Genomic DNA, 27,589 nt, shown 5'->3' with positions numbered 1-27,589 from the left:
AGAATAATGGCATGGCACGTGGTGGGGCTGCATTTTAGACAGGGTGGTCAGGGAGGGCCTCTCTGGGATGAAGGGGGCATTTGAACAGAGACCTGACTGATGAGAATCAGCTGTGGGAAAAGACATTCTAGGCTGAAGGAAGAGCAAGGGCACCCAGAAGGTGGGGATAAACTTGGAGTGTGGAGGAACTGAGTGAGTGAGTGAGTGAGTGAGTGAGTGAGTGAGAAAGCTGCAGAAGAGGTGGCAGAGGCCCCGGAGCTGGGATGTGAAGGCCTCCCAGGGCCCTGTAGGGAATTTAGGTTTGACTTCTAGTGTGTTGGAAAGCCACTGGGGAGCTTTCAAGTGGGGTGAAGGGAGTATCTCTGTGATCTGATTATTTTCTTGGGATGGGTTTGAAACGTTTTTATTTAATTTTATTTGTATGTTTTAGAGACCAGTCTCGTGCTTTTGTCCCAGCTAGAGTGCAGCGGCATGATTATGACTCACCATAGCCTGCAACTCCTGGGCCTAAGTGATCCTTCCGCCTTAGCCTCGAGAATAGCTGGGACCACAGGCATGTACCACCACACCCAGTTATTTATTTTTGTAGAGATGGGGTCTTGCTACGTTGCCCAGGCTGGTCTTGAACCATGCACCTGGTCACATTTAAAAAACTGAGATGAGCGCCCGGGCGCTGTGGCTCACACCTGTAATCCCAGCACTTTGGGAGGCTGACGCGGGTGAATCACAAGGTCAGGGGTTCGAGACCAGTCTGGCCAACATGGTGAAACGCCGTCTCTACTAAAAATACAAAAAATTAGCTGGGTGTAGTGGCGGGTGGCTGTAATCCCAGCTACTCAGGAGGCTGAGGCAGGAGAATCGCTTGAACCCAGGAGGCAGAGGTTGCAGTGAGCCAAGATCGTGCCACTGCACTCCAGCCCAGGCGACAGAGTAACACACCGTCTCAAAAAAAAAAAAAAAAAATTGAGATGATATTCACATACTATAAAAGTTGTCACTTAACCATTTTAAAATGTACAAGTTGGTTGGGCGCAGTGGCTCACACCTATAATCCCAGCGCTGTGGGAGGTCGAGGCAGGCAGATCACTTGAGGTCAGGAGTTCAAGACCAGCCTGGCTAACATGGCGAAACCCCATCTCTGCTAAAAATACAAAAATTCACCAGGTGTAGGGGCACATTCCTGTAATACCAGCTACTTGGGAGGCTGAGGCAGGAGAATCACTTGAACCTGCGAGGCAGAGGTTCCAGTGAGCTGAGATCGCACCACTGCACTCCAGCTTGAGTGACAGAGTGAGACTTTCCCCAGGAAAGAAAAGGCGCAAGTCGTTGGTTTTAGTATATTTACAATGCTGTATAACCATCCCCACTCAATTCCAGAATATTTCTATCACCCCAAAAAGAAACCCTGTATCTCTCAGTTCCCCCATCGCTCAGATTAGCACGACCACTAATCTGCCTTGTGTGTCTGTGAAGTTGCTGATTCCGGACATTTCATTCAAATGGAATCATAGAACACACAATCCTTTATGTCTGGCTCCTTTCACTTGGCGTCATATTTTCAAGGCTCATCCATGTTGTAGCATGAGGCAGCACTTCACTCTTTTTCTTTTTTTTTTTTTTTTTTTTTTTGAGACGGAGTCTGGCTCTGTCGCCCGGGCTAGAGTCAGTGGCCGGATCTCAGCTCACTGCAAGCTCCGCCCCCCGGGTTTACGCCATTCTCCTGCCTCAGCCTCCCGAGTAGCTAGGACTACAGGCGCCCGCCGCCTCGCCCGTCTAGTTTTTTGTATTTTTTAGTAGAGACGGGGTTTCACCGTGTTCGCCAGGATGGTCTCGATCTCCTGACCTTAGTGATCTGCCCGTCTCGGCCTCCCAAAGTGCTGGGATTACAGGCTTGAGCCACCGCGCCCGGCCACTCTTTTTCTTGGCTGAATAATATTCCATTGTATGGATAGACTACATTTTGTTTATCCAAAAACATTTGTTTTTGGACCACAGTTGTTGATGGACATTTTGGTTGTTTCTACTTTTTGGCTGTTATGAATAATGTTGCTAAAAATATTCACATACAAGTTTTTGTTGAACATACATTTTCACTTGGGTATATCCTTAGGAGCAGAATTGCTGGATCACGTGGTAACTGTGTTTCACTTACTGAGGAACTGCCAGACTGTTTACCAAAGCAGCTGTGTCATTTTACACTCCCATAAGCAGTGTGTGGGGGTTCTGGTTTCCCTACATCCTTGCTAACACTTGTTATTGTCTGTCTTTGACGATCGCCATGCTAGTGGCTCTGCAGTGAGGTCATTTGATTGAAGTTTTGTAAACGCCAACTCTGGTGTCTGTGTGTAGGATGAAAGCAGCCGGCTGGTGTGTCAGATGTGTCAGATGATCCAGCCAGAATAATTGACCTAAAAGCATGTCAAAGATATGCAGGCTCGATGCAGTGGCTCACACCTGTAGTTCCAGAACTTTGGAAGGCCAAGGTGGGAGGATCGCTTGAGGCCAGGAGTTCAAGACCAGCCTGGGGAGCATGGCAAAACCTTGTCTCTACAAAAAACACAAAAATGGCCAGGCGCAATGGCTCACACTTGTAATCCCAGCACTTTCGGAGGCCGAGGTGGACGGACCACCTGAGGTCAGGAGTTTGAGACCAGCCTGGCTAACATGGTAAAACCCTGTCTCTACTAAAAATACAAAAAAATCAGCCAGGAATGGTGGCGGGCGCCTATAATCCCAGCTAGTTGAGGGGCTGAGGTAGGAGAATTGCCTGAACCCTGGAGGCAGAGGTTGCAGTGAGCAGAGATTGGCCGTGGCACTCCAACCTGGGCAACAAGAGCGATACTCTGTCTCAAAAAAAAAACAAAACAAAAAACCCCACAAAACCCCAAAACACAAAAATTAGCTGGGCTTGGTGGCATGCGTCGGTAGTCCCAGCTACTCAGGAGGCTGAGGTGGGACAGATCACTTGAGCCTAGGAGTTTGAGGCTGTAGTGAGCCAAGATCACACCACTGCACTCCACTGCACTCTGTCAGGGCAACAGAGCGAGATCCTGTCTCAAAAAAAAAAGAAAGAACAGAAAAAAGAAAGCAGGAACAGTCATCCAGCCCCACTCCCTTGGTATTTCTGTGATGGTCAAATGGAGCGATGAATGTTCAAGTGCTTTGCAGAGGGACAGCTGCTCTGGACTCTGAGGGAGGCTGCTGACTGCAGTTGGCATGGGGAATTATGCCCATTTCGGTCTCTGAGCTGCACACAGGCTTCCAGAGAGTGGTGATAGGGCACATTTGTTATAAGTGACCTAAGTGACAAATGTAACTCTAGCTGTCCTAAGCAAAAGGGAATTCATAGGCTTAGGTCGTAAGTTCAGCATGTAACCTCCAGGGACAAATATGTCTGGATGCTCCAAAGTGATCTTGAGAAGTTGAGTCTGTTTCTCCTTTCTGCTTCCCACTTCCACTCCCTCTTTCCGCTTCATTCTTGGCAGGCTTCTCCCCATGGGAGGGTAGGGAGGGTGGGTGAAGAAGGGGCCCACAGCAGCTTCAGGCGTCTATCCTGCCAGCTCAGGGTCCTTCCCAAACCCTCAGTTGTTCCCTTAAATGCCTCTGGATTGGCTCTGACAGTCTTAGCACAGCCTGGAGCCAAACTGGAGCTGCTGGCTGGGGTCAGCCCAGCAGAACCACGTGGACTGAAAGTGGGGAAGCAGTGATTCTCCAGGGTTGCTGGGTGACATAAACACAGCCCTAACAGACGTGACAGTTCTGCTTTGGAGGGCAGTGTGTGGGGAAGGCTGGGCCAGCCCTCCCCTCCAAGTCATTGCGGGGTCGCAGCCTCTGTCTTGCAGCCTCTGTCTTCCAGTGTCTTACCTTGCCCTGGGCGCTGCACCATGGGAGGTGGCTGTTTGAGAAAGGGACTTGTGCACTACCAGGTGTTCAGGCCACAACTTGGGGCCGCAGACTCTTCTCTAATGTCTTAAAATCAGGCTTTTCTCCATCAGCAGTCTGTTCTAAGCTCCAAGCCTTTTTTTTTTTTTTTTTTTCCCCAAAAAGGCAGTTTCCATTTCTGTAACACTGTACCCTTAAAAAAACCCCATTCATTGAAGTATAATATACATACAGAAAAGTGCACATATGGTAACCACGTAGCTCGATTAATTTTAACAAACTGAACACATCAGGGTAACCAATACCCAGAATCCTCTGCATCTGCCCATGTAGTCTCCGCCCTCCACTGCTAGTGAACTTGACTTCTAGCCCCATGGATGAGTTGTGCCTGTTTTCACATTTTATGCCAGTGAAATCGTGGAGGATGTCTTCTTTAGTTTTGGCTTCTTTTGCTTAGCTTTGTGTTTATACAATTCATCTATATTGTTTGTTGTGTATATTTATAGATTTCTTTTTGTGTGTTTGTGTGTGTGTGTTTTGTTTGCTTTTTTTGATGTTTTGAGAATGAGTTTCAGGCCGGGCGCGGTGGCTCAAGCCTGTAATCCCAGCACTTTGGGAGGCCGAGACGGGCGGGTCACGAGGTCAGGAGATCGAGACCATCCTGGCTAATACGGTGAAACCCCGTCTCTACTAAAAAAAAATACAAAAAACTAGCTGGGCGAGGTGGCGGGCGCCTGTAGTCCCAGCTACTCGGGACGCTGAGGCAGGAGAATGGCGTGAACCCAGGACGCGGAGCTTGCAGTGAGCTGAGATCCGGCCACTGCACTCCAGCCTGGGCGACAGAGCGAGACTCCGTCTCAAAAAAAAAAAAAAAAAAAAGAGAATGAGGTTTCACTCTTCTTGCCCAGGCTGGAGTGCAGTGGCACCGTCGTGGCTCACTGCAACCTCTGCTTCCTGAGTTCAAACGTTTCTCCTGCCTCAGCCTCCTGATTAGCTGGAATTAGAGGCGCCCGCCACCATGCTTTTGTATTTTTCATAGAGATGAGATTTCACCATGTTGCCCAGGCTGTTCTCAAGCTTCTGGGCTCAAGCAATTCTCCTGCTTTGACCTCCCAAAGTGCTGGGGTTACAGGTGTGAGCCACTGCACCTGGCCTTTGTTTCATGATTGGATATCCTCTGAATGTCTCATCAGGTCTTTTCTCCATTATTTCAAAGGGTTGTCTCTTATTAATTGTAAGGTATATTTGTTTGCTTGAGCTGCCATAACAAAGTACTACAGATGGGGGCTTCAAGAACAATTTATTTTCTTAGGCCGGGTGCAGTGATTCATGCCTATAATCCCAGCACTTTGGGAGGCTGAGGTGGGCGGATCACCTGAGGTCAAAAGTTCCAGGTCGGCCTGGCCAACATGGTGAAACTCAGCGTCTACTAAAAATACAAAAATTAGCCGGGAATGGTGGTGCGCACCTGTAATCCCAGCTGCTCCTGAGGCTGAGGCAGGAGAATTGCTTGAACCCGGGAGGTGGAGGTTACAATGAGCCGAGACTGCACCACTACACTCCAGCCTGGGTGACATAGTGAGACTCCATCTCAAAAAAAAAAAAAAAAAAAAAAAGGAAAAGAAAAAAAAAAGAAATGTATTTTCTTACAATTTTGGAGGCAAGAAATAAGAAATCTGAGATCAAGGTGGCAGCAGGTGTGTTTTCTCTGAAGGCCTCTCTCCTTGGCTTGTAGATGGCTGTCTTCTCTCTGCCCTCATGTGGTTTTCCATTTGCATGTCTGTCCTAAACTCTTCTGCTTTTTTATAGAGACGGGTCTCGCTTTGTTGCCCAAACTGTTCTCAAACTCCTGGGCTCAAGTGATCCTCCCGCCTCGCCATCGCAAAGTGCTGCAATTGCATGCGTGAGCCACGGTGCCCAGCCCCTAAACTCGTCTTCTTTTTTTTTTTTTTTGAGACAGAGTCTCGCTCTGTCACCCAGGCTGGCATGCAGTGACCGGATCTCAGCTCACTGCAAGCTCCGCCTCCCAGGTTTACGCCGTTCTCCTGCCTCAGCGTCCTGAGTAGCTGGGACTACAGGCGCCCGCCACCTCTCCCGGCTAGTTTTTGTTTTTTGTTTTTTTTTTTTTTGTTTTTGAGACGGAGTCTCGCTCTGTCACCCGGGCTGGAGTGCAGTGGCCAGATCTCAGCTCACTGCAAGCTGCGCCTCCCGGGTTCACGCCATTCTCCTGCCTCAGCCTCCCAAGTAGCTGGGACTACAGGCGCCCGCCAACTCACCCGGCTAGTTTTTTGTATTTTTTAGTAGAGACGGGGTTTCACCGTGTTAGCCAGGATGGGTTTTTTGTATTTTTTAGTAGAGAAGGGGTTTCACTGTGTTAGCCAGGAAGGTCTCGATCTCCTGACTTTGTGATCTGCCCGTCTCAGCCTCCCAAAGTGCTGGGATTACAGGCTTGAGCCACCGCGCCCGGCCTAAACTCTTTTAAGGACACCAGTCATATTAGATGAGGGCTCACCCTAAAGATGTCATTTTCACTTAATTACCTTTTTAAAGACCCTATCTCCAAATATGGTCACATTCTGAGGTGCTGGGGGTGAGGGCTTCAACATATTAATATATACATTTTATAGGTGGACACAATTGAAACTATAATGTAAGAGTTCTTTATATATTCTGGATGTGAGTCTTTTGTCGGATAAATATGTATATATATATTCCCAGGCAGGGGGTGGTGGCTCATGCCTATAATCCTAACACTTTGGGAGGCTGAGGTGGGCAGATTACCAGAGGTCAGGAGTTTGAGACCAGCCTGGCCAAACCTCATCTCTATTAAAAATACAAAAATGAGAGGCCGGGCGTGGTGGCTCACACCTGTAATCCCAGCTACTCAGGAGGCTGAGGCAGGAGAATCACCTGAACCTGGGAGGTGGAGGTTGCAATGAGCTGAGATTGCACCACTGCATCCAGCCTGGGTGACAGAACAAGCCTCCGTCTCAAAAAAAAAACCAAACAAAAAAAAAAAACCAATAACTCCCACTTTGTGGGTTGTCTTTTCACATTTCTAAAAAGGTGTCTTGGAATGAGCAGAAGTTTTGTTTTGTTTGTTTGTTTCAAGACAGAGTCTTGCTCTGTAGCCCAGGCTGGAGTGCAGTGGCGTGATCTTGTCTCACTGCAACCTCTGCCTCTTGGATTCAAGTGATTCTCCTGCCTCAGCCTTCTGAATAGCTGGGATTACAGGCACCTACCACCATGCCTGGCTAATTTTTATTTATATGTTTATTTTTGAGATGGAATTTCGCTCTTGTCCAGGCTGGAGTGTAATGGCGTGATCTCGGCTCACTGCAACCTCCGCCTCCTGGTTCAGGTGATTCTCCTGCCTCAGCCTCCCGAGTAGCTAGGATTACAGACACCCGCCACCATGCCCAGCTAATTTTTATATTTTTAGTAGAGACAGGGTTTTACCACGTTGGCCAGAACGGTCTCGAACTCCTGGCCTCAGGTGATCTGCCTGCCTCAGCCAGGCGTGAGCCACCGCGCCCAACCAATTTTTGTATTTTGAGTAGAGATGGAGATTCACCATGTTGGCCAGGCTGGTCTTGAACTCCTGACATTGTGATCCTCCCGCCTCAGCCTCCCAAAGTGTTGGGATTATAGGTGTGAGCCACTGTGCCTGGCCTAGAAGTTCTTAATTTTAACACAGACTATTTAGCTCTGCTGGTTGCATTAATTCTTGCTGTGTCTTGCTTAAGAAAATTTTGCCTACTCTAAGGTCATGAAAATATTCACGTTTTTCTCAAAAAGCCTTATTGTTTGAATGATCATACTTTGATCTATAGTTCATCTGGAATAGATTTTTTCTGTCTGGTGGAAGATGAGGTCAGGGTCTCCCCTTTTTTCCCATATGGATGTCCAGTTGACCCAGAACTATTATTATTTAAAAAAAAAATATCCTGGGCCGGGTGCGGTGGCTCACACCTGTAATCCCAGCACTTTGGGAGGTTGAGGCAGACGGATCAGAAGGTCAGAGGATCAAACTATCCTGGCTAACACGGTGAAACGCTGTCTCTACTAAAAATACAAAAAATTAGCCAGGCATGGTGGCGGGCGCCTGTAGTCCCACTTACTCGGGAGGCTGAGGCAGGGAGGATGGCGTGAACCCAGGAGGCGGAGCTTGCAGTGAGCCGAGATCGCACCACTACACTCCAGCCCGGGTGACAGAGCGAGACTGTCTCAAAAAAAAAAAAATCCTGACTGTGTACGGTGGCTCACACCTGTAATCCTAGCACTTTGGGAGGCCAAGGTGGGCGGATCACCTGAGGTCAGGAGTTCAAGACCAGCCTGGCCAACATGGTGAAACGCTGTCTCTACTAAGAATACAAAAAATAAGCTGACTGTGGTGGCAGGTGCTTGTAATCCCAGCTACTTGGGAGGCTAAGGCAGGAGAATTGCTTGAACCCAGGAGGCAGAGGTTGCAGTGAGCTGAGATCGCACCACTGCACTCCAGCCTGGGTGACAGAGTGAGACTCCATCTCAGAAAAAAGAAAAAAAAATCCTCTTGGCCAGGCACGGTGGCTCGCATGTGTAATCCTAGCACTTTGGGAGGCCAAGGTGGGCAGATCACCTGAGGTTGGGAGTTCGAGACCAGCCTGACTAACGTGGAGAAACCCCCGTCTTTACTAAAAATACAAAATTAGCTGGGCGTGGTGGCGCATGCCTATAATCCTAGCTACTTGGGAAGGCTGAGTCAGGAGAATCACTTGAACCCGGGAGGTGGAGGTTGAGGTCTGCTGAGATCACACCATTGCATTACATCCTGGGCAACAAGAGTGAAACTCTGTCCTAAAAAAAAAAAAATCCTCTCCCCATTGGCAATGAAGTCTTGTTTTGTCATAAAAGAGGTGACTCCGTTTGTGTGGGTCAGTTCCTGGCTGGTGTGTCCGTTATGAAGCCAGTACCACACTGTCTTAACCAGCTTCATGATAGGGCTCACTATGTGATAAGTTCTTCAGCTTTGTTCTTTTTCAAGATTTCCTTTTCAGGCCAGGCGCAGTGGCTTAAACCCGTAATACCAGCACTTTGGGAGGCCTAGGAGGGAGGATCACTTGAGTCCAGGAGTTTGAGACCAACCTGGGTAACATGATGAAACCCTGTCTTTAGGAAAAAAAACAAAAATTAGCTGGGTGTGGTGGTGCGCGCCTGTAATCCCAGCTACTCTCCTACCCAGCTGAAGCAGGAGAATTGCTTGAATCCCAGAGGCGGAGGCTACAGTGAGGCGAGATCACACCACTGTACTCCAGCCTGGGCGACAGAGAGGGATCCTGTCTCAAAAAAATAAGAAAAAGAAAAAAGAAAAAAAAAAAAAAAAGATTGCCTTGTCTTGTGACCCTTTGTGTTTCCATATGAATTTTTTTTTTTTTTTTTTTGAGACGGAGTCTCGCTCTGCCGTCCAGGCTGGATGGAGTACAGTGGCCGGATCTCAGCTCACTGCAAGCTCCGCCTCCCGGGTTTACGCCATTCTCCTGCCTCAGCCTCCCAAGTAGCTTGGACTACAGGTGCCCGCCACTTCGCCCGGCTAGTTTTTTGTATTTTTTTTAGTAGAGACGGGGTTTCATCATGTTAGCCAGGATGGTCTTGATCTCCTGACCTCGTGATCCGCCCGTCTCGGCCTCCCAAAGTGCTGGGATTACAGGCTTGAGCCACCCCGCCCGGCCTTCCATATGAATCTTAAAATCACCTTGTCCATGTTTCTTTAAAGGTTGCTGTAATTTTGATTGGAATCTTGTTGATTCTGTGGATCACTTGGGGAACTTTTTATCATACTGAGTTTTCTATTCAGTGAATGTGGCATATTGTTCCCTTGATTTGTAGGGTTTTTGTAGAAGACTTGCAGGTCTTCTTAGGTTCATTCCTAGGTATTTGATTTTTGGGGGTGTTGCTATTTTAAGTTAAGCAATTATGCCATCTATTAACAATTGCAGTTTTGTTTCTTTTTTCCAATCTTTATGCCTTTTAAAAAAATTTATTTTATTTTATTTTATATATTTTTTGAGACAGAGTCTTGCTCTGTCGCCCAGGCTGGAGTGCAGTGGGGCGATCTTGGCTCACTGCAAGCTCCACCTCCCGGGTTCACGCCATTCTCCTGCCTCATCCTCCTGAGTAGCTGGGACTGCAGGCATGTGTCACCACGCCCGGCAATTTTTTTGTACTTTTAGTAGAGACGGGGTTTCCCTGTGTTAGCCAGGATGGTCTTGATCTCCTGACCTCGTGATCCACCTGCTTTGGCCTCCCAAAGTGCTGGGATTACAGGCTTGAGCCACAGGGCCCGGCCTCTTTATGTCTTTTAATATATTTCCTTGTTTTATTGCACTGGTTGGGACCTCCACAGTATGCTCTTTGTTGTGGGGGGTCCTGCTCTGTTGCCGAGGCTGGAATCTAGTTGTGTGATTACAGCTCACTGCCGCCTCAACCTCCTGGCCTCAAATGATTCTCCCACCTTAACCTCCCAAGTAGCTGGGACTACAGGTGCGCCACCATGCCCAGATCATTTTTAAATGCTTTGTAGAGGCAGGATTTCCTTACGTTGCCTAGGTTTGTCTTTTTTTTTAATTCCTTTTTTTTTTTTGAGATGGAGTCTCACTCTGTTGCCCAGTATGAAGTGCAGTGGTGTGATCTGGGCTCACTGCAACCTCTGCCTCGTGGGTTCAGGTGATTCTCCTGCCTCAGCTTCCCAAGTAGCTGGGGTTAGCTACTTCTTGTATTTTTAGTAGAGACGGGGTTTCACCACGTTGGCCAGGCTGGTCTCAAACTCCTGACCTCAGGTGATCCACCCACCTCAGCCTCCCAAACTGCCAGGATTACAGGCGTGAGCCACTGAACCTGCCCCCCCCCCTTTTTTTTTTTTTTTGAGATAGCATCTCACTCTGTCGCCCACGCTGCAGTGCAGTGTCACGATCGTAGCTCGCTGCAGACTTGACCTTCTGGGTTCAAGTGGTCCTCCCGCCTTACCCTCCCTAGTAGCCGGGACTATGGGCATGCACGGCTAATTGTTTTTATTTTTTATTTTTTGTAGAGATGAGTCTTGCTATGTTGCCCAGGCTGCTCGCAATCTCACAGGCCCAAGCGATCCACCCACCTTAGCCTTCCAAGTAGCTGGGATTACAGGCGAGAGCCATTGCACCAGGGCCCGCATATTATGACTTTATTGGATTTCTCTCCAGTGAGAGAATCCAAGGCAACTGATGCTTTCTTTGGCCCTTTGCTTGAATCTTCATGACAAATGACTTCATCCAGTATTCATGCAATTGTACTAATAATCACCTATCTTTTATCACATATGTGCCATAGGGCTTCACTTCGTTCTCCTCAATAGTCATATGAATTAGGTGTTCATTTTTCCAGGTCGTCCTCCTCCTCCTCCTCCTCTCACCCCTCCTCCTCCTCCTCCTCTTCCTCCTCCTCCATGCTTTCTTCCCTTACAGATTTACTGGGTGTCTGTATTGTGTCTGGCCTGGTACTAGTCACGAGCTGTGGATCTTGCCCTTGATGGACCGTATTTTGGAGAAAAACTAAGTTCTCACCCCTTGGAAATCAAAACTGGCTGACTTGTCCCCAGACTATTTGTTTTGAGACAGAGTCTCACTCTGTTGCTCAGGCTGGAGTACAGTGGCCCCATCTCGGCTCACTGCAACCTCCGCCTCCCAGGTTTAAGCGATTCTCCTAGCTCAGCCTCCTGAGTAGCTGGGATTACAGGCTTGCACCACCACACCTTGCTAATTTTTTGTATTTTTAGTAGAGATGGGGTTTCGCCATGTTGGCCAGGCTGGTCTCAAACTCCTGACCTCAGGTGATCTGTCCGCCTTGGCCTCCCAAAGTGCTGGGATTACAGGTGTGAGCCACTGTGCCCGCCAGACCTTTTTTAAGTCCCCCCCGCCCACCCCCAAGATGGAGTCACGGAAAAAAAGTCACCCAGGCTGGAGAGCAGTGGCTCGATCTCGGCTCACTGCAACCTCTGCCATCCGGGTTCAAGCTTCTCCTCCCTCAGCCTCCTGAGTAGCTGGGATTACAGGCTCGCGCCACCACACCTGGCTAAGTTTTGTACTTTTAGTAGAGACGGGGTTTTGCCATGTTGGCCAGGCTGGTCTTGAACTCCTGACCTCAGGTGATCCGCCCACCTCAGCCTCCCAAAATGTTGGGATTACAGGCGTGAGCCACCGCGTCCAACCTTAAATTGGTTTAAAATCACAGAGTTTTTCCATTTGAAGCTCGGGAAGGAGTCTTAGAGTTCTTCCAGTCCTACTTCCCCATTTCACAAACGGGAAAAGCTGAGGCCTGGAGACAAATGCTTTTTGAGTTGCTCAGATAGTACTTGGCACATCAGAATCACATGTGGGTTTGAATTTCAGTGATTAGGAGAACACAATGCTTCTGATAGACCCCCAGAAGAAAAACAACTTGGGGAGTGGGTACAGATGGGTGTGGTTCAGGGCACATTGAGTTGGATCTCACGAGGGAGGTCAAGGCCAGACCGGCAGGTAGGGGAGGCATCCAATTGCCAGGACAGATAGAAATGCAGGGAGAGGGACCAGGCGCGGTGGCGCATCCCTGGAACCCCAGCACTTTGGGAGGCCAAGGCGGGCAAATCACTTGAACTCCGGCCTCACTGCTGTTTCAAAACAGTAGAGCAGAGTCGGATTTGAACCTCTGAGCAGTGCTCTTGCTAATCAGTGCTGCCTTTGTGACATGGATGGGGAACAAAATATAAAACCAATCCAAAAATGTGAGGATGCTGGAGAAGGTTCCAGAACTGTGATGTGGAACAGTTCTGTGCGCTCTCGGAAGAGCGGGGCTTGGGGGAGTTTGGGGTCGCACCTGTGTATGTTTCACATTAGCCTTCAAGATGACTTTCAGCAGCCTCGTCCTGGCCCCGAGCCCGAGGCTCTAGGAGCTGACGGATGGAGCCTTCAAAGCAGGGGCCACGGGGCCATGGATTAAATTTCCGCAGCTGGAACCTGTTGGATGTGTGTGCAGCCCGGGAACCAGAGCACTGATGAGCCTGGGGTGGGTGGGCGGTGGAGGGAGGGAGGCTGCTGGCCTGCCTAGGAACTCCAGGCACTGTCCCATGTGGAAAATTTCTCCTGTAACCCACTGACTTCAGGAATCCGAGAGCCCCAGCAGCGTGGATCCCTCGCTGGTCTGAAGGGCCGCTTGTCCCGGTCAGCTGCTCCAGGGATGGCTGCTCCTAAAGGCTGGGAGGGCCGCATTCCATTCTTGGCACTTACCTGTCCCCTCCCTCCCTTTGGGCCACCCGCCCCCTCCCCAGTGCCAAACCTCTTGCTTAGAGACTCAGCCTGTATGCTGGGTTCCCTTTGCCCCTGTGAAGATCAGACCGGGAAGCTGGAGGGCTCATTCTTCATCTCTCAGCTCAGGCCAAAAGGGACTGGTGGCCCCTGTCTCTTCCTCTGCCCCCACTGCCCCTGCTCCTGCCCACTTTACACATTTAAGGGAAGTGATCTGAGTATTCAGGAACTAAAACTCAGTGCCTTGCCCCTGGGAAAGGACCCAAAAATGCCCCAACCTGGTGAATTTTGAAGGGAAACCCCAGGGATCTAGGTCTGAATTCTGAGCACCCCCCACCTACTTTCTGCATCAGCCTGAGCTGCTTGTTTTGTTTTTATTTACGTGTATTTGACTAGCATCAAAGCTTCTGTTTGAGGAAAGGGTTCTGTGGTGAAGGAAAGAAAAGGTGTAAAGTCAGTTTCTTCCTGACCGAGTTTCTCCATGTTGGTCAGGCTGGTCTCAAACTCCCGACCTCAGATGATCCTCCTGCCTCAGCCTCCCAAAGTGCTGGGATTACAGGCATGAGGCACAGCACCCAGCCTGGTTGAGCTGCATTTTAAGTCTTCTTCACTCTCTGGATTCTCCCTACATCTCCTTCAACTCCTCCGGGTTGTTTGTGGAGTTGACGTGTTGAGTTGTTGACCTGCAGAGTTTTCCCCGTGTGGATTTGCCAATGCCACACTCTTGGAGCTGTCTAACATGTGCCTCTTTTTCTGTAGTTCTGTAAACTGGTAGTCGGATGTAGATGGTTGACCCGATTCAGGGTACCTCCCCTGCTATTGCATACTCTTCATTCATTCATTCATTCATTCATTCATGGTTTCTGGCAGGACGCTTCATCATTGGTGCTTCGTTCTTCCATCAGGAGGCACGTAATGTTGGGTCATCTCTCTCTCTCTCTCTCTCTCTCTTTCCCTCTTTCCCTCCCTCTCTATGATGTCAGCAGCCATTGGTGCTCAGCACCTAGCTCCTTTAGTTCATCAGGGGCTGCAGCGTGGTGGTGGCCTAATTTTGTCATTTATTTGTCACTTATTGGCTGGAATGTATTAGGTTGGTACAAACCAATTGTGTTATTTTATTTTATTTTATTTTGAGATGGAGTTTTTTGCTCTTGTTGCCCTGGCTGGAGTGCAATGGCATGATCTCGGCTCACCACAACCTCTGCCTCCCAGGTTCAAGCGATTCTCCTGCCTCAGTCTCCCAAGTAGTTGGACTACAGGCGCCTGCCACCACGCCTGGCTAAGTTTTTGTATTTTCAGTAGAAATGAGGTTTCACTATGTTGGCCAGGCTGGTGTCAAACTCCTGACCTCGTGATTTGCCCGCCTCGGCCTCCCAAAGTGCTGGGATTACAGGCGTGAGCCACCACACCCAGCCTACTAATTGTGGTTTTTGCCATTTCTTTCTTTCCTTTTCTTTTTTTTTTTTTTGGTCACTACTTCCTTTCTTTTTTTCCTCTCTCTCTCTCTCTTTTTTTTTTTTTTTCTTTTTTTTTTGAGACAGAGTCTTGCTCTGTCTCCCAGGCTGGAGTGCAGTGGCACGATCTTGGATCACTGCAACCTCCACCTCCTGGGTTCAAGCAGTTCTCATGCCCAGCCTCCCGACTAGCTGGGATTACAGGCAGGTGCCATTACGCACAGCTAATTTTTGTGTGTGTGTGTGTTTTTGGTAGAGATGGGGTTTCACTATGTTGGCCAGGCTGTTCTTGAACTCCCGACCTCAGGTAATTCGCTGGCCTTGGCCTCCCAAAGTATAGGGATTACAGGCATGAGCCACCGCAACTGGCCGCCATTACTTTCAATGGCAAAACTGCAATTACTCGTGTAGCAACCTGATATCTGTGGCATGAAATGTCCCCTTATCTGTTTGGAGAGGGGGCCTTCCTCTCGATGTATGAGGCTTCAAAGCCAGGGGTCCTTCTCTTACTATCACCCTGCCTCCCTGGTCCCCTTTGTTGCTATCACCCTGCCTCTCTGGGTAGTGTTCTATCATGTCTGTGTTTCCTGCTGCCCCGTGGGGGCTAGACCCCAGCTGTGTGGCATGAACAGGTGACCTGTCCATTTCTGTTTCCCTGGGGGAAGGGAGGTCCGTGAAGCCCAGGTGCCCAACAGAACTGATTTTCCTTCCTCCTCCCACCACTTCCACTCCCATTCCTACCCTTCCACAGACTGTGGCTTCCAGGGCACCTGGGGAGCTGGTTGGCGCTCCGGGTACACCAAGGAAGCTCTTCTTAGAACCAAGCCTTCAGACCTTCTGCTCCTAAGATGGTCACTTGGCCTGCCTGGGCCTCTTCCCTATACTCTTCCCCTTCTGACTTCAGCCCCAGCTGCTCCCCACAGCCCTTCCCCGGTCTGAGGCAGGCATACAGCTGAGGTAGGCCAGTCCCTTAAGTCCTGACTCCCTTGTACCAGAGGGTGGGGCAAGCTGAAGTGTAGTCAGTGGGGACCCTGGCTTGGCCGTGGTCTGACTGGGAGTCTTAAACACTGGTCCCAGGTGGCATCTGTGATGTGAAAAGCTGCAAAGTAGCAGAGGCCAAGAGAGTGCCTAAGAGGTACTGGGGAAGGCAGCAGTGGCAGTGGGAGGCATGGTATTGCTCAGAAAAGCAGGCTGGGCGCCGTTCATAGCTGTAGTCCCAGCACTTTGGGAGGCTGAGGCGGGCAAATCACTTGAGGTCAGGAGTTCGAGACCATCCTGGCCAATATGGCTAAACCCCGTCTGTATAAAAAATATAAAAATTAGGCCGGGTACAGTGGCTCACGCCTGTAATCCCAGCACTTCAGGAGGCCGAGGTGGGCAAATCACTTGAGGTCAGGAGTTTGAGACCATCCTGGCCAACATGGTGAAACCCTATCTTTACAAAAAATACAAAAATTAGCTGGGTGTAGTTGCACATGCCTGTAGTCCCAGCTACTTGGGAGGCTGAGGCAGGAAAATCGCTTGAACCCAAGAGGTGGAGGCTGCAGTGAGCCTGGGCAACAGAGTGAGACTCCATCTCAAAAAAAAAAAAAAAAAAAAAGGAAAAGGAAACACAGGCCCTCTCCATACCTGTCTGCCCTTCAGTGTTGAGCTGTGCTGCCCCAGGGCTGCTCAGGACCTACCAGGTGATTCCAGGTGGGGGTTCATCTTCTTTGTTACACATGCCCACCCAGAACCACCCCCAGGTCAGTTCTTTAGTTCACCTGCCATTTGTGAAGTTGTGTGTCAGATGGAGTCTCGCTCTGTTGCCCAGCTGAAGTGCAGTGGCGCAATCTCGGCTCACTGCAAGCTTGGCCTCCCAGGTTCAGGCCATTCTCCTGCCTCAGCCTCCCGAGTAGCTGGGACTACAGGTGCCTGCCACCACGCCTGGCTAATTTTTTTGTATTTTTTAGTAGAGACGGGGTTTCACCATATTAGCTAGGATGGTCTCGATCTCCTGACCTTGAACAGCACTAATTTCTTATTTGACAAAGAGTGAGCTCCTAGCCTGCACCAGGCTCTGTTCTAGAAATCTGGAATAGAGTAGCGATCAAGACAGGCAAGGCTCCTGCCCTCAGTGCACTCACAGAGTAGCAGAGCGGAAAGACAAGAAACAAGTAACCAAGAAATACAGTATTTAGAATGAAACCGTATGAGGTCATCAGTGGGTGACACCTTTCTGTTTGTGAAGCTGCTAGGTAAACTGTGATTTCGTTATAGAAGGTGTTGGCCCTGTGATCTGCTTGTACCAGGCTCTGGGAGGGAGGCAAGGGGAGGGGCCAGCCCTCCCCTGTGTAAATATGTCACATTTATGGAGCCATATAGGTATACCCAGTCATTCTCTCACTAATCCTTCGATTCGTTTCCTAGGCTGCCATAACAAAGTACCACAAAGTGAGTGCCTAAAACCACAGAAATTTATTCTCTCACACTTCTGCAGGCTATAAGTCCAAAATTCAGGTGTCTGTAGGGCTACATTCCCCCTGAAGTCCCTAGGGGCGAGTCGTTCCTTGCCTTCTCTGGCTTCTAGTGGTGGCCGGCAGTGCTTAGTTCTCCTTGGCTTGTAGTTGCGTCACTCTGATCTCTGTCTCAAAAGAAAAACAAAAAATTTCCCCCAGGCTAGTTATTCTTTCTTTTTTGATACTTTGACACATGCACAATAACATTTTCAGGGTCTTAAGGTATAATTTTGTAAATTACTATATTCTCATAATTAAATATGATTAAACATTATTTAAATTGGTATCCCTTTTTTACAAAATAGGATTGCTATCTAATCTTTTTATAAATTTTTTATTTTAATTAATTAATTAATTAATTAATTTTGAGACAGAGTCTCACTCTGTCGCCCAGGCTGGAGTGCAGTGGCATGATCTCGGCTGACTGCAAGCTCTGCCTCCCAGGTTCACACCATTCTCCTGCCTCAGCCTCCCGAGTAGCTGGGCACCCGCTACCATGCCCGGCTAATTTTTTGTATTTTTAGTACAGATGGGGTTTCACTGTGTTAGCCAGTATGGTCTCGATCTCCTGACCTTGTGATCTGCCCGCCTTGGCCTCCCAAAGTGCTGGGATTACAGGCATGAGCCACCACGCCCAGCAATTTTTTATTTTTTAAGACAGTCTCACTCTGTCACCTAGGCTGGAGTGCAGTGCCACAGCCATTGCTCACTGTAGCCTCTGCCTTCCAGGCTCAAGTGATCCTCCCAAGTAGCTGGGACTACTGGTGTCTGCCAACATGCACAGCTAATTTTTAAATTTTTTGTAGAGATGGGATCTTGACATGTTGTCCAGGTTGGTCTTGAACTCCTGGGCTCAAGTGATCCTCCTGCCCTGGCTTCCCAAAGTTTTGGGGTTACAGGTGTGAGTCAACACACCCTGCCGACTCTTGCATTCATCAAATATTTGAGTGCCACATGAATCCCAGATCCAGATGTTCTTTTGTTTTTCTTGGTCCACATTTGGACTAAGATTGAAAATAATAACTTGTGGATTGATATCTGTGTACATGTGAGACAGATATATATACCTGGGATTAAATGAGAGTGTAAAATTGTTAAAGTATGTTACAGGCCCTGACGCGGTGGCTCATACCTGTAACCTCAGCACTTGGGGAAGCTGAGGCAGGAGGATCACCTGAGGTCAGGAGTTCTAGACCACCCTGGCCAACATGGTAAAACCCCGTCTCTACTGAAAATACAAAAATTAGCCAGGTGTGGTGGTGGGCGCCTGTAATCCCAGCTACTCGGGGGGCTGAGGCAGTAGAATTGCTTGAACCCGGGAGGCAGAGGTTGCAGTGAGCCGAGATTGCGCCATCGCACTCCAGCCTGGGGGACAAGAGCAAGAATTTTTCTTAAAAAAGAAAAAAAAAAGTGTGTTGCAAAGGGCAAGTATCATGATATATACAAGGCATACATTTATTTGGAAACACTCCCAGATTACTTGCCATCTCTGAGACTCTCCATTTTAAAAAAGTAAAAAAGTTTTATTGAGATATAAGTCACAGACCACGCAATTCATTTCCCCCACACTTCTTTATTATTTTTTTATTATTTTTATTTTTTATTTTTTTTGAGATGGAGTCTCGCTCTCTTGCCCAGGCTGGAGTGCAGTGGCTGGATCTCAGCTCACTGCAAGCTCCGCCTCCCGGGTTCATGCCATTCTCCTGCCTCAGCCTCCCGAGTAGCTGGGACTACAGGTGTCCGCCACCATGCCCGGCTAGTTTTTTGTATTGAGACAGGGTTTCACCGTGTTAGCCAGGATGGTCTCTATCTCCTGACCTCGTGATCCTCCCGTCTCGGCCTCCCAAAGTGCTGGGATTACAGGCTTGAGCCACCGCACCCAGCCTTTTTTTTTTTTTTTTGAGACAGGGTCTGGCTCTTGTTGCCCAAGCTGGAGTGCAGTGGCACGATCATGGCTCACTGCACCCTCAACCTCTGACACTCAAGCAGTCCTCCCACTTCAGCCTTCGGAGTAGCTGGGACCACTGGTGTGGGTCACGATGCTTGGCCAATTTGTGTGTGTGTGTGTGGAGCTGGGGTGTCACTATATTACCCAGGCTGGTCTCAAACTTCTAGGGCCACGCGCTCCTTCCAGCTCTGTCTCCCAAAGTGTTGGGATTACAGGTGTGAGCCACCGCGGCCGGCCACGATTCACTTGTTTTTAGTATATTTACAGAGTTGTGCAACCATTATGAAAGTCAGTTTTAGAACTTTTTCATCATTCCCCAGAAGAACCCCGCACCCATTTGTATCTTGAATATGTTGTAGGGTCCTAAGCAGTTCATTCATTGGGACTAGCCAGCAACGATTTAACTGGCTGTGATGCTGGGCAAGTCCCTAAACTTCCCAGTTCCTCACATTCTCCACCTGTAGTTACAGATGAAACTGACTGACTCGGTAACACTACCCACCTGTAGGTGCTCCGCGTGCGCGTGAAGTGCATGAACTCAGTTATGTCTCAGGACGGTTCTTGGGCTGGCTGCTTTTTCCCCATGTTATAGATGAAGAAGCTGATTCCCAGAGAAGCCAAGAGCCCGAGGCACAGGCTGGAGGCTCCGCTGGGAACCGAACCCTCTAGATTTTAACAGTATGTGGGTGGGGGTAGCTCAGGTTGGCCTTCAGTGCTGACTTGCAGGACTCTGGGGTGGTGATTTTAGTGGTCTTTATCCTGTTTGCTACCTGCCCAGCAGACCCCTTTGCACAGGGAGCTTTGCAGACATGACCTTGAGGAAGATTATGGAGGAGAGGTGGGTGGAGGTGGGAGGCTGGGCAGAGAGCAGGGAGGGTACCGGGGTTCTTTTTTTTTTTTTTTTTTTTCCCCTTTTGTGACAGAGTCTTGCTCTCTCGCCCAGGCTGGAGTGCAGTGGCGCCATCGCCGATCACTGCAAGCTCCGCCTCCCAGGTTCACGCCATTCTCCTGCGTCAGACTCAGGACTACAGGCGCCTGCCACCACGCCTGGCTAATTTTTTGTATATTTTAGTAGAGATGGGGGTTTCACCGTGTTAGCCAGGATGGTCTCAATCTCCTGATCTCATGATCCACCCGCCTCAGCCTCCCAAAGTGCTGGGATTACAGGTGTGAGCCACTGTGCCCAGCTGGTACTGGGGTTCTAACAGGAGGGTTTCTGCCAGGTGGGCCTTCTGGAAAGTCTGAGTGGCGCCCACCTATTCCAGGCACCTGGGTAAGGAAGGCGCTAGCCTTGCCAAGATCAAGGCCAGAATATCCAGCGAAGAACGGGGATGCCCCCTGGTGGATCTGCACTCCAGACGCTAAAACAAAAACTGTTTTCCCCTGGATCCGCTGCTTCCCAGGGTCCATGGGAGGGACCTGGCCACTGGTGTGGTCTGGAATCTTTTTTTTTTTTTAATTAAGACAGAGTCTCACCCTGTCGCCCAGGCTGGAGTGCAGTGGCACGACCTCAGCTCACTGCAACCTCCATCTCCTGGGTTCAAGCAATTCTCCTACCTCAGCCGCCCCGAGCAGCTGGGATTACAGATGTGTGCCACCATACCTGGCTAATTTTTGTATTTTTAGTAGACATAGGGTTTTGCCATGTTGGCCAGGTTGGTCTTGAACTCCTGACCTCAGGTGATCCACCCACCTTGGCCTCCAAAAGTGCTGGGATTACAGGCATGAGCTACCATACTTGGCCAGGTCTGGGGTCATTTTTCAACTTTAGCATGTGATCAAGATTCAGTATTTGGGGGATGGGAGAGGAACCCAGGCATTAGAATGAATTAGATTCAAATCCCAGCTCTGCCGCTTACCAATTGGGTATTCCTGGTTGAGTTAGTTGTCCAAGCCTCAGCTTCTCCTCCGTTAAATGGGTTTAATTGAAGTTCTGCTTCACAGAGCTGTGACCACGATGAACCTAACCAAGATAACGTATGTAGAGAACCCGTCTGTGCTGACACGCATAGTAAATGGTAATGGTTGTAATTGGTAGAAAGAGTCTGCTCTGGGGAGCTTGAGCCAGTTGCTTTATCTGTGGGCCTTGGTCTCCCCATTTGTAAAACAGAGACTTTTTTTTTTTTTTCTGAGATGGAGTCTCGCTCTGTCGCCCAGACTGGAGTGCAATGGCGCGATCTGTGTTCACTGCAACCTCTGCCTCCCACGTTCAAGCGATTCTCCCACCTCAGCCTCCTGAGTAGCTGGAACTACAGGCACCTGCCACCACGCCCGGCTAATTTTTGTGTTCATAGTAGAGATGGGGTTTCACCATGTTGGCCAGGATGGTCTTGAACTCCAGACTTTGTGATCCGCCCGCCTTGGCCTCCCAAAGTGCTGGAATTACAGGCATGAGCCACCACGCCCGGCCAACAGAGACTATCTCACCTTGCTTTTCCAGGGTTGCTGTGAAATTTAGATCTTGAACCCAAAAGATAGAAATACCCAAGTTCTCTTACAAATGTAAGGAGTTACTTTTTTTTTTTTTTTTGAGACAGAGTCTCGCTCTGTGGGCCAGGCTGGAGTGCAGTGGCCGGATCTCAGCTCACTGCAAGCTCCGCCTCCCAGATTTACGTCATTCTCCTGCCTCAGCCTCCCGAGTAGCTGGGACTACAGGCGCCCGCCACCACGCCCGGCTAGTTTTTTGTATTTTTTTTAGTAGAGACGGGGTTTCACCGTGTTAGCCAGGATGGTCTCGATCTCCTGACCTCGTGATCCGCCCATCTCGGCCTCCCAAAGTGCTGGGATTACAGGCTTGAGCTACCGCGCCCGGCCCCAGAAGTTACTTTCTTTTTTTGTTTCCTTTTTGTGGAGATTGGGGTCTCCCAGCCTCGGCAACATAATGAAACCCTATCATGCCGGGTGCAGTGGCTCATGCCTATAATCCCAGCACTTTGGGAGGCTGAGGCAGGTGGATCACCTGAGATCAAGAGTTCGAGACCAACCTGGCCAACATGGTGAAACCCCGTCTCTACTAAAAATACAAAAATGAGCCAGGTGTGGTAGTGCATGCCAATCATTCCAGCTACTCGGGCAGCTGAGGCAGGAGAATCACTTGAACCCAGCAGGCGGAGGTTGCAGTGAGCGGAGATCGTGCCACTATACTCCATCCTGGGCGACAGAGTGAGACTTCGTCTCAAACACCAACCAACCAAACAAAGAAAACCAAAACCCTGTCTCTACAAAAAATGAAAACCTAGTTGGATGTGGTGGTGCCCCACTGTACTCCCAGGTATTTGGGAGGCTGAGGCTGGAGGATCCCTTGAGCCAGGGAGGTTGAAGCTGCAGTGAGCCATGATCGTACCATTGCACTCCAGCCTGGGTGACAGAGTAAGACCCTGTCTCAAAAAAAAAAAAAAAGGAGAATGGAATCTTGCTGTGTTCCCCAGGCTGGTCTCAAACTCCCAGGCTCAAGCACCATCGTCCCACCTCTGCTTTTCTAAGTGCTGGGATTACACAGGATTACTTTTATTTTTCAGTTCTGACCACATGAAAGGCTATGTTTATTTATTCAACAAATATTGACCATGGGCCTGTTAGAGGGCAGGTTCAGTGAACGGGATGAGACTATTACCCATATCAACATCTAAGTTCCATGAGAGTTCTGTCTAGTTCAAGGGCCAGCATACTTTCTCTGTTAAATGCCAGAGAGTAAATACTTAAGGGTTTTCAGGACATTTGGTCTGTGTTGCAACTACTTAGCTCTGCCGTTGTAGCACTGAGCCAGCCCCTATACAATATGTGAACTAATGCCTGTGGCCGTGCACCAGGAAAACTTTGTAAATGGATCTGAGAATTTGGGTTTCATATAGTTTTCATATCACAAAATAGTATTCTTTTGATTTTCTCCCTCTGTTAAAAAAAATGGAAAACCCCTCAAAACTTAAGCTCTTGTAGGGAAAAACAAAATCTAGGCCAGTTGCAGTGGCTCATGCCTGTAATACCAGCACTTTGGGAGGCCGAGGTGGGCGGATCACTTGAGGTCAGGAGTTCAAGACCAGCCCGACCAACATGGCGAAACCCCATCTCTACTAAAAATATAAAACTTAGCCAGGTGTGGTAGCACATGCCTGTAATCCCAGCTACTTGGGAGGCTGAGGCATGAGACTTGCTTAAATCTGGGAGGCGAAAGTTGCAGTGAGCTGAGATCACGCCACTACACTCTAGCCTGGGTGACAGAGTGAAAAAAAAAAGTTAAAAAATTCTTCTGGGTAACACAAGGATAGGCCGTAGGCTGGATTTGGCCCTTGGGCTGTCATCATATGGTGGCCTTTGGTTGGTTTAACCTGTAACCTGTTGAGGTGGCTGTGAACAAATGTGGTCACTGGCTTCTTGGGATTTTCTTTTTTTTTTTTTCTGAGACGGAGTCTCGCTCTGTCGCCCAGGCTGGAGTGCAGTGGCCGGATCTCAGCTCACTGCAAGCTCCGCCTCCCGGGTTCACGCCATTCTCCTGCCTCAGCCTCCCCAGTAGCTGGGACTACAGGCGCCCGCCACCTCGCCCGGCTAGTTTTTTTGTATTTTGTAGTAGAGACGGGGTTTCACCGTGTTAGCCAGGATGGTCTCGATCTCCTGACCTCGTGATCCGCCCGTCTCGGCCTCCCAAAGTGCTGGGATTACAGGCTTGAGCCACCGCACCCGGCCGGGATTTTCTTGTTTGTTTATATATGTCTTTCCTTTTCTTTCTGTCCTTTTTTTTGTTTTGTTTTGTTTTAAGACAGTCTTGCTCTGTCGCCCCGGCTGGAGTGCAGTGGCACCATCTCAGCTCACTGCAACAACCTCTGTCTCCTGGGTTCAAACAAACCTCCTGCCTCAGTTTCTCGAGTAGCTGGGACTATAGGCGTGAGCCACCATGCCTGGCTATTTTTTGTATTTTTAGTAGAAACATGGTTTCACTATGTTGACCAGTCTGGTCTCGAACTCCTGACCTCAGGTGATCCGCCCTCCTCGGCCTCCGAAAGTGCTGGGATTACAGGCATGAGCCACCATGTCTGGCTGTCTTCGGATTTTTAGTAGAGGGAGGGTTTCACCATGTTGACCAGCCTGGTCTTAAACTCCTGACCTCAGGTGATCCTTCTGCCTCGGCCTCCCAAAGTGCTGGGATTACAAGCTTGAGCCACCACGCCCAGCCACCCGGGCCCCGTTAGGTAACTTTTGAGGTCATCGTGGACTGGCGTGGAGGCCATGGTGGTGCAGGGAAGCGGGTGAGTGGGAGACAGATCCAGGAAGGAAAGCCAACAGGGCGAGGTAATTGAACAGACGAGAAGAGGGGTGAGGACTGTAGGGAACTGTGGAGGAGCAGCTTTTGTTTAGTGAGGGGCTCCCACGAAGGATCTGGAGCCTCAAGCTTGCAGGAACAACCAGCGTGTGGCTTCCGCCCCCAGGGAGTCGGCGGCTTGTGGACGTGATGGATGTGAACACCCAGAAGGGCACAGAGATGAGCATGTCCCAGTTTGTGCGTTACTACGAGACGCCTGAGGCCCAGCGGGACAAGCTGTACAACGTCATCAGCCTAGAGTTCAGCCACACCAAGCTGGAGCACTTGGTCAAGCGTCCGACTGTGGTAGGTCCGGGGCCCAGGTACCCTCCCCAGATACCTTCTACCTCATCTCCTTCCCTGTCCCCCTGCCACCTGGGCTGTGCCTTGCAAAAAGGCTCATGTGGGTGTGGCTGACTGGGCTTGGCAGGCATAGGGGTGACTAAGGTTGGTAACATGGTTTGTAGAGACAGGGATCTTGCTGTGTTGCCCAGGCTGGCCTTAAACTCCTGGGTTCAAGTGATCCTCTCACCTTATCCTCCCAAAGCGCTTGGATTAGAGGTATAAACTACCATGCCTGACCCCCAGCAACTCTTTCATTTCCTGTTGGAGAGACTCAGTTTTCCCTTCTACAAAGTGGGGTTCCTGTCATCCCTGCCCTTCTTTCCTCCCATGTTGGGACTATGGAGCTCACACTGGTGGGCCCAAGGGCTCCCCAGGGAGAAGGGGTGTTTGTGTCTGGCTCGGCAGTGGAGAAATGCAGTGCTGATGCTGGTCTGGCTTTCAGGTAGACCTGGTGGACTGGGTGGACAACATGTGGCCCCAGCATCTGAAGGAGAAGCAGACAGAAGCCACGAATGCCATTGCAGAGATGAAGTATCCGAAAGTGAAGAAGTAAGACCGCCTGGCTGCTGGCCAGAGCTCGGAAGGGTGACCCCCAGGCTTGGGGAGGTGGGAAGGAGGCTCCTGGCCATCAATGAAGGCTTGAACGTCACGAACGCTCCCGTTCAGAACTGAAGGACTGTGCCTGTGGGGGCACAGCTGGGACGGGAGGGACGGGGTCCTTCGCGTGTGCCCGTTGGCTGCAGGGGCTCTGATCTCTGCTCTGGGACCAGCTCCCCTGGGGATCTGTGATCTGAGGAGGAGTAATGACAGACACCTCTGCATCGGTGTGTGTGTCTGTACGCAAGGGCACAACTGTGCATGCTTTTGTGCACTCCCTCCGTGAGACTGTGTCCTGGGAGTGGGCATTTTTGGGGAACCTGCCCACATTGGATGCTTTGGTTTTGGTGAGCAATGGGGAAAGACCTGGTGTTCTTTTCTTCCTTGGTGTTGAGACCTTGGAGCTCGTACCCAAAAGAACCTTTCCCAAATATAGTCCAGGGGCCACCTACTCACCTGACACACCTTAGACGGTGCCCTCTGAGCAGGAGGTTGGCTCTGGGTGGAGAAGTTTACCACGGTTTGTTTGTTTATTTATTTATTTACTTTCTGAGACAGAGTCTTGCTCTGTCTCCCAGGCTGGGGTGCAGATGTCAGCTCACTGCAACCTCCGCCTCCTGGGTTCAAGCAATTCTCCTGCCTCAGCCTCCCGAGTACAGGTGTGAGTCACGGCGCCCGGCCAACCACGGTTTAATAGCAAAGATATCACAACATGTGGCATGACCAGCAAGTCCTGAGACTGATTATTTAACATGGGCTGTAGCATCTTTGAGCCCCTCCATGTTCAAGGACTTGAGTAACAGAACTTTTGGGAAGAGGAAGTCACCTTTGGGGCTTCCAGCTCTGTTTCCAACTCTGAAAGGGGAAAGAGGCCAAGTGTGGTGGCTCACACCTGTAATCCCAGCACTTTGAGACCAGCCTGACCAACATGGTGAAACCCCGTCTCTACCTAAAATACAAAAATTGGCCGGGTGTGGTGGCACACGCCTGTAATTCCAGCTACTCAGGAGGCTGAGGCAGGAGAATCTCTTGAAGCTGGGAGGCGAAGCTTGCAGTGATTGAGCCATTGCACTCCAGCTTGGGCGACAGAGCGAGACTCTGTCTCAAAAAAAAAAAAAAAACCAAAAAAGGGGGAAGGGGACACAAGCTGTCCCAGGCAGAGCGATTGCTTTGGGCTTCCTCGAAGAGTTGGCGCTGGCGGCCTGAATCCATTAGCATCTCTCTGTTCAGCTCTACTGCCAGGAATGCCCCCAGGAGCTTCAAGGCTGTGAACTTTTCATTCACTCAGCCCTTAATTCAGTGCATAGTGAGTGCAGACTGCGTGCCAGACTTTGTAAGGGAGGCCAGCAAGCTGGCCCTTGGGCTTCTCAAGGTTTTGCTTTCAAGCTCTCTCTCTCTCTTTCTGTAATTACTTTGTGGGCATTTTTCCTCCCCTTCAAGCTGAAGCTCCATCTACGCCTTGGATCTGGGCTGCATCAAAGGCAGAGACTGGGCTCGAGGTGGGGAGGGAGCAGGACTTGTTTTCAGTTCCATTCTGTTTGGATTCAGTTGCAGCAAAATTGACAGAGCTCCTGGGATGGGGAAGTAAAAAGATGAACAAGACTACAAGCCCCTACCCTCTGGAGAACATGCTGTGCCTGAGGGGCCTGAGGTGCGGCTCCAGTCGTGGGAGGGGAACAGGGACTAGAGGAATCCCATTTGGCTGGTGTCATCATGGGACATTCCCTTCTTGGAGGGGATATTCCCTTCTTGGAGGGGACGTTCTGCCTGAGCTTCAAATGACAGAGGAGGCCAGGTGTGGTGGCTCACATCTGTAATCCCAGCACTTTGCGAGGCCAAGAGGGGGCGAATCACCTGGGGTCAGGAGTTCGAGACCAGCTTGGCCAACATGGCGAAACCCCATCTCTACAAAAAAAAAAAAATTAGCCAGGTGTGGTGGTGGGTGCCTGTAGTCCCAGCTGCAGGAGGCAGGAAAATTGCTTGAACCTGGGAGGTGGAGGTTACAGTGAGTTGAGATGGCATCACTGCACTCTAGTCTGGGTGACAGAACAAGACTCCGTCTCAAAAAAAAAAAAAAAAAAGACAAAAAGGCCAGGTGTGGTGGCTCATGCCTGTAATCCTAGCACTTTTAGAGTCTAAGGTGGGCGGATCATGAGGTCAGGAGATTGAGACCATCCTGGCTAACACGGTGAAACCCTATCTCTACTAAAAAAAAAAAAAAAAATTAGCTGGGTGTGGTGGCAGGCGCCTGCAGTCCCAGCTACTTGGGAGGCTGAGGC

The 27,589-nt window shown here is 49.8% G+C and overlaps 1 protein-coding gene across 18 annotated transcripts in view; it reads left to right on the top strand.

Moving 5' to 3' along the window:
• The window catches only part of KDM2B (lysine demethylase 2B), a 156,256-nt gene that overhangs the window by 7,962 nt on the left and 120,705 nt on the right, over positions 1-27,589 (top strand). For all 18 annotated transcript variants that reach the window (XM_065524940.2, XM_065524925.2, XM_065524929.2 and 15 more), the window contains 2 exons: positions 24,496-24,678; positions 25,160-25,262. In XM_065524940.2, coding sequence (XP_065381012.1) covers positions 24,496-24,678; positions 25,160-25,262 — 286 coding nt within the window. The remainder of the gene's footprint in view (positions 1-24,495; positions 24,679-25,159; positions 25,263-27,589) is intronic.

This window comes from Macaca fascicularis, chromosome 11 (assembly GCF_037993035.2).
Source record: "Macaca fascicularis isolate 582-1 chromosome 11, T2T-MFA8v1.1".
Taxonomy (NCBI): domain Eukaryota; kingdom Metazoa; phylum Chordata; class Mammalia; order Primates; family Cercopithecidae; genus Macaca; species Macaca fascicularis.
This window is presented reverse-complemented; position numbering and strand designations above follow the sequence as displayed.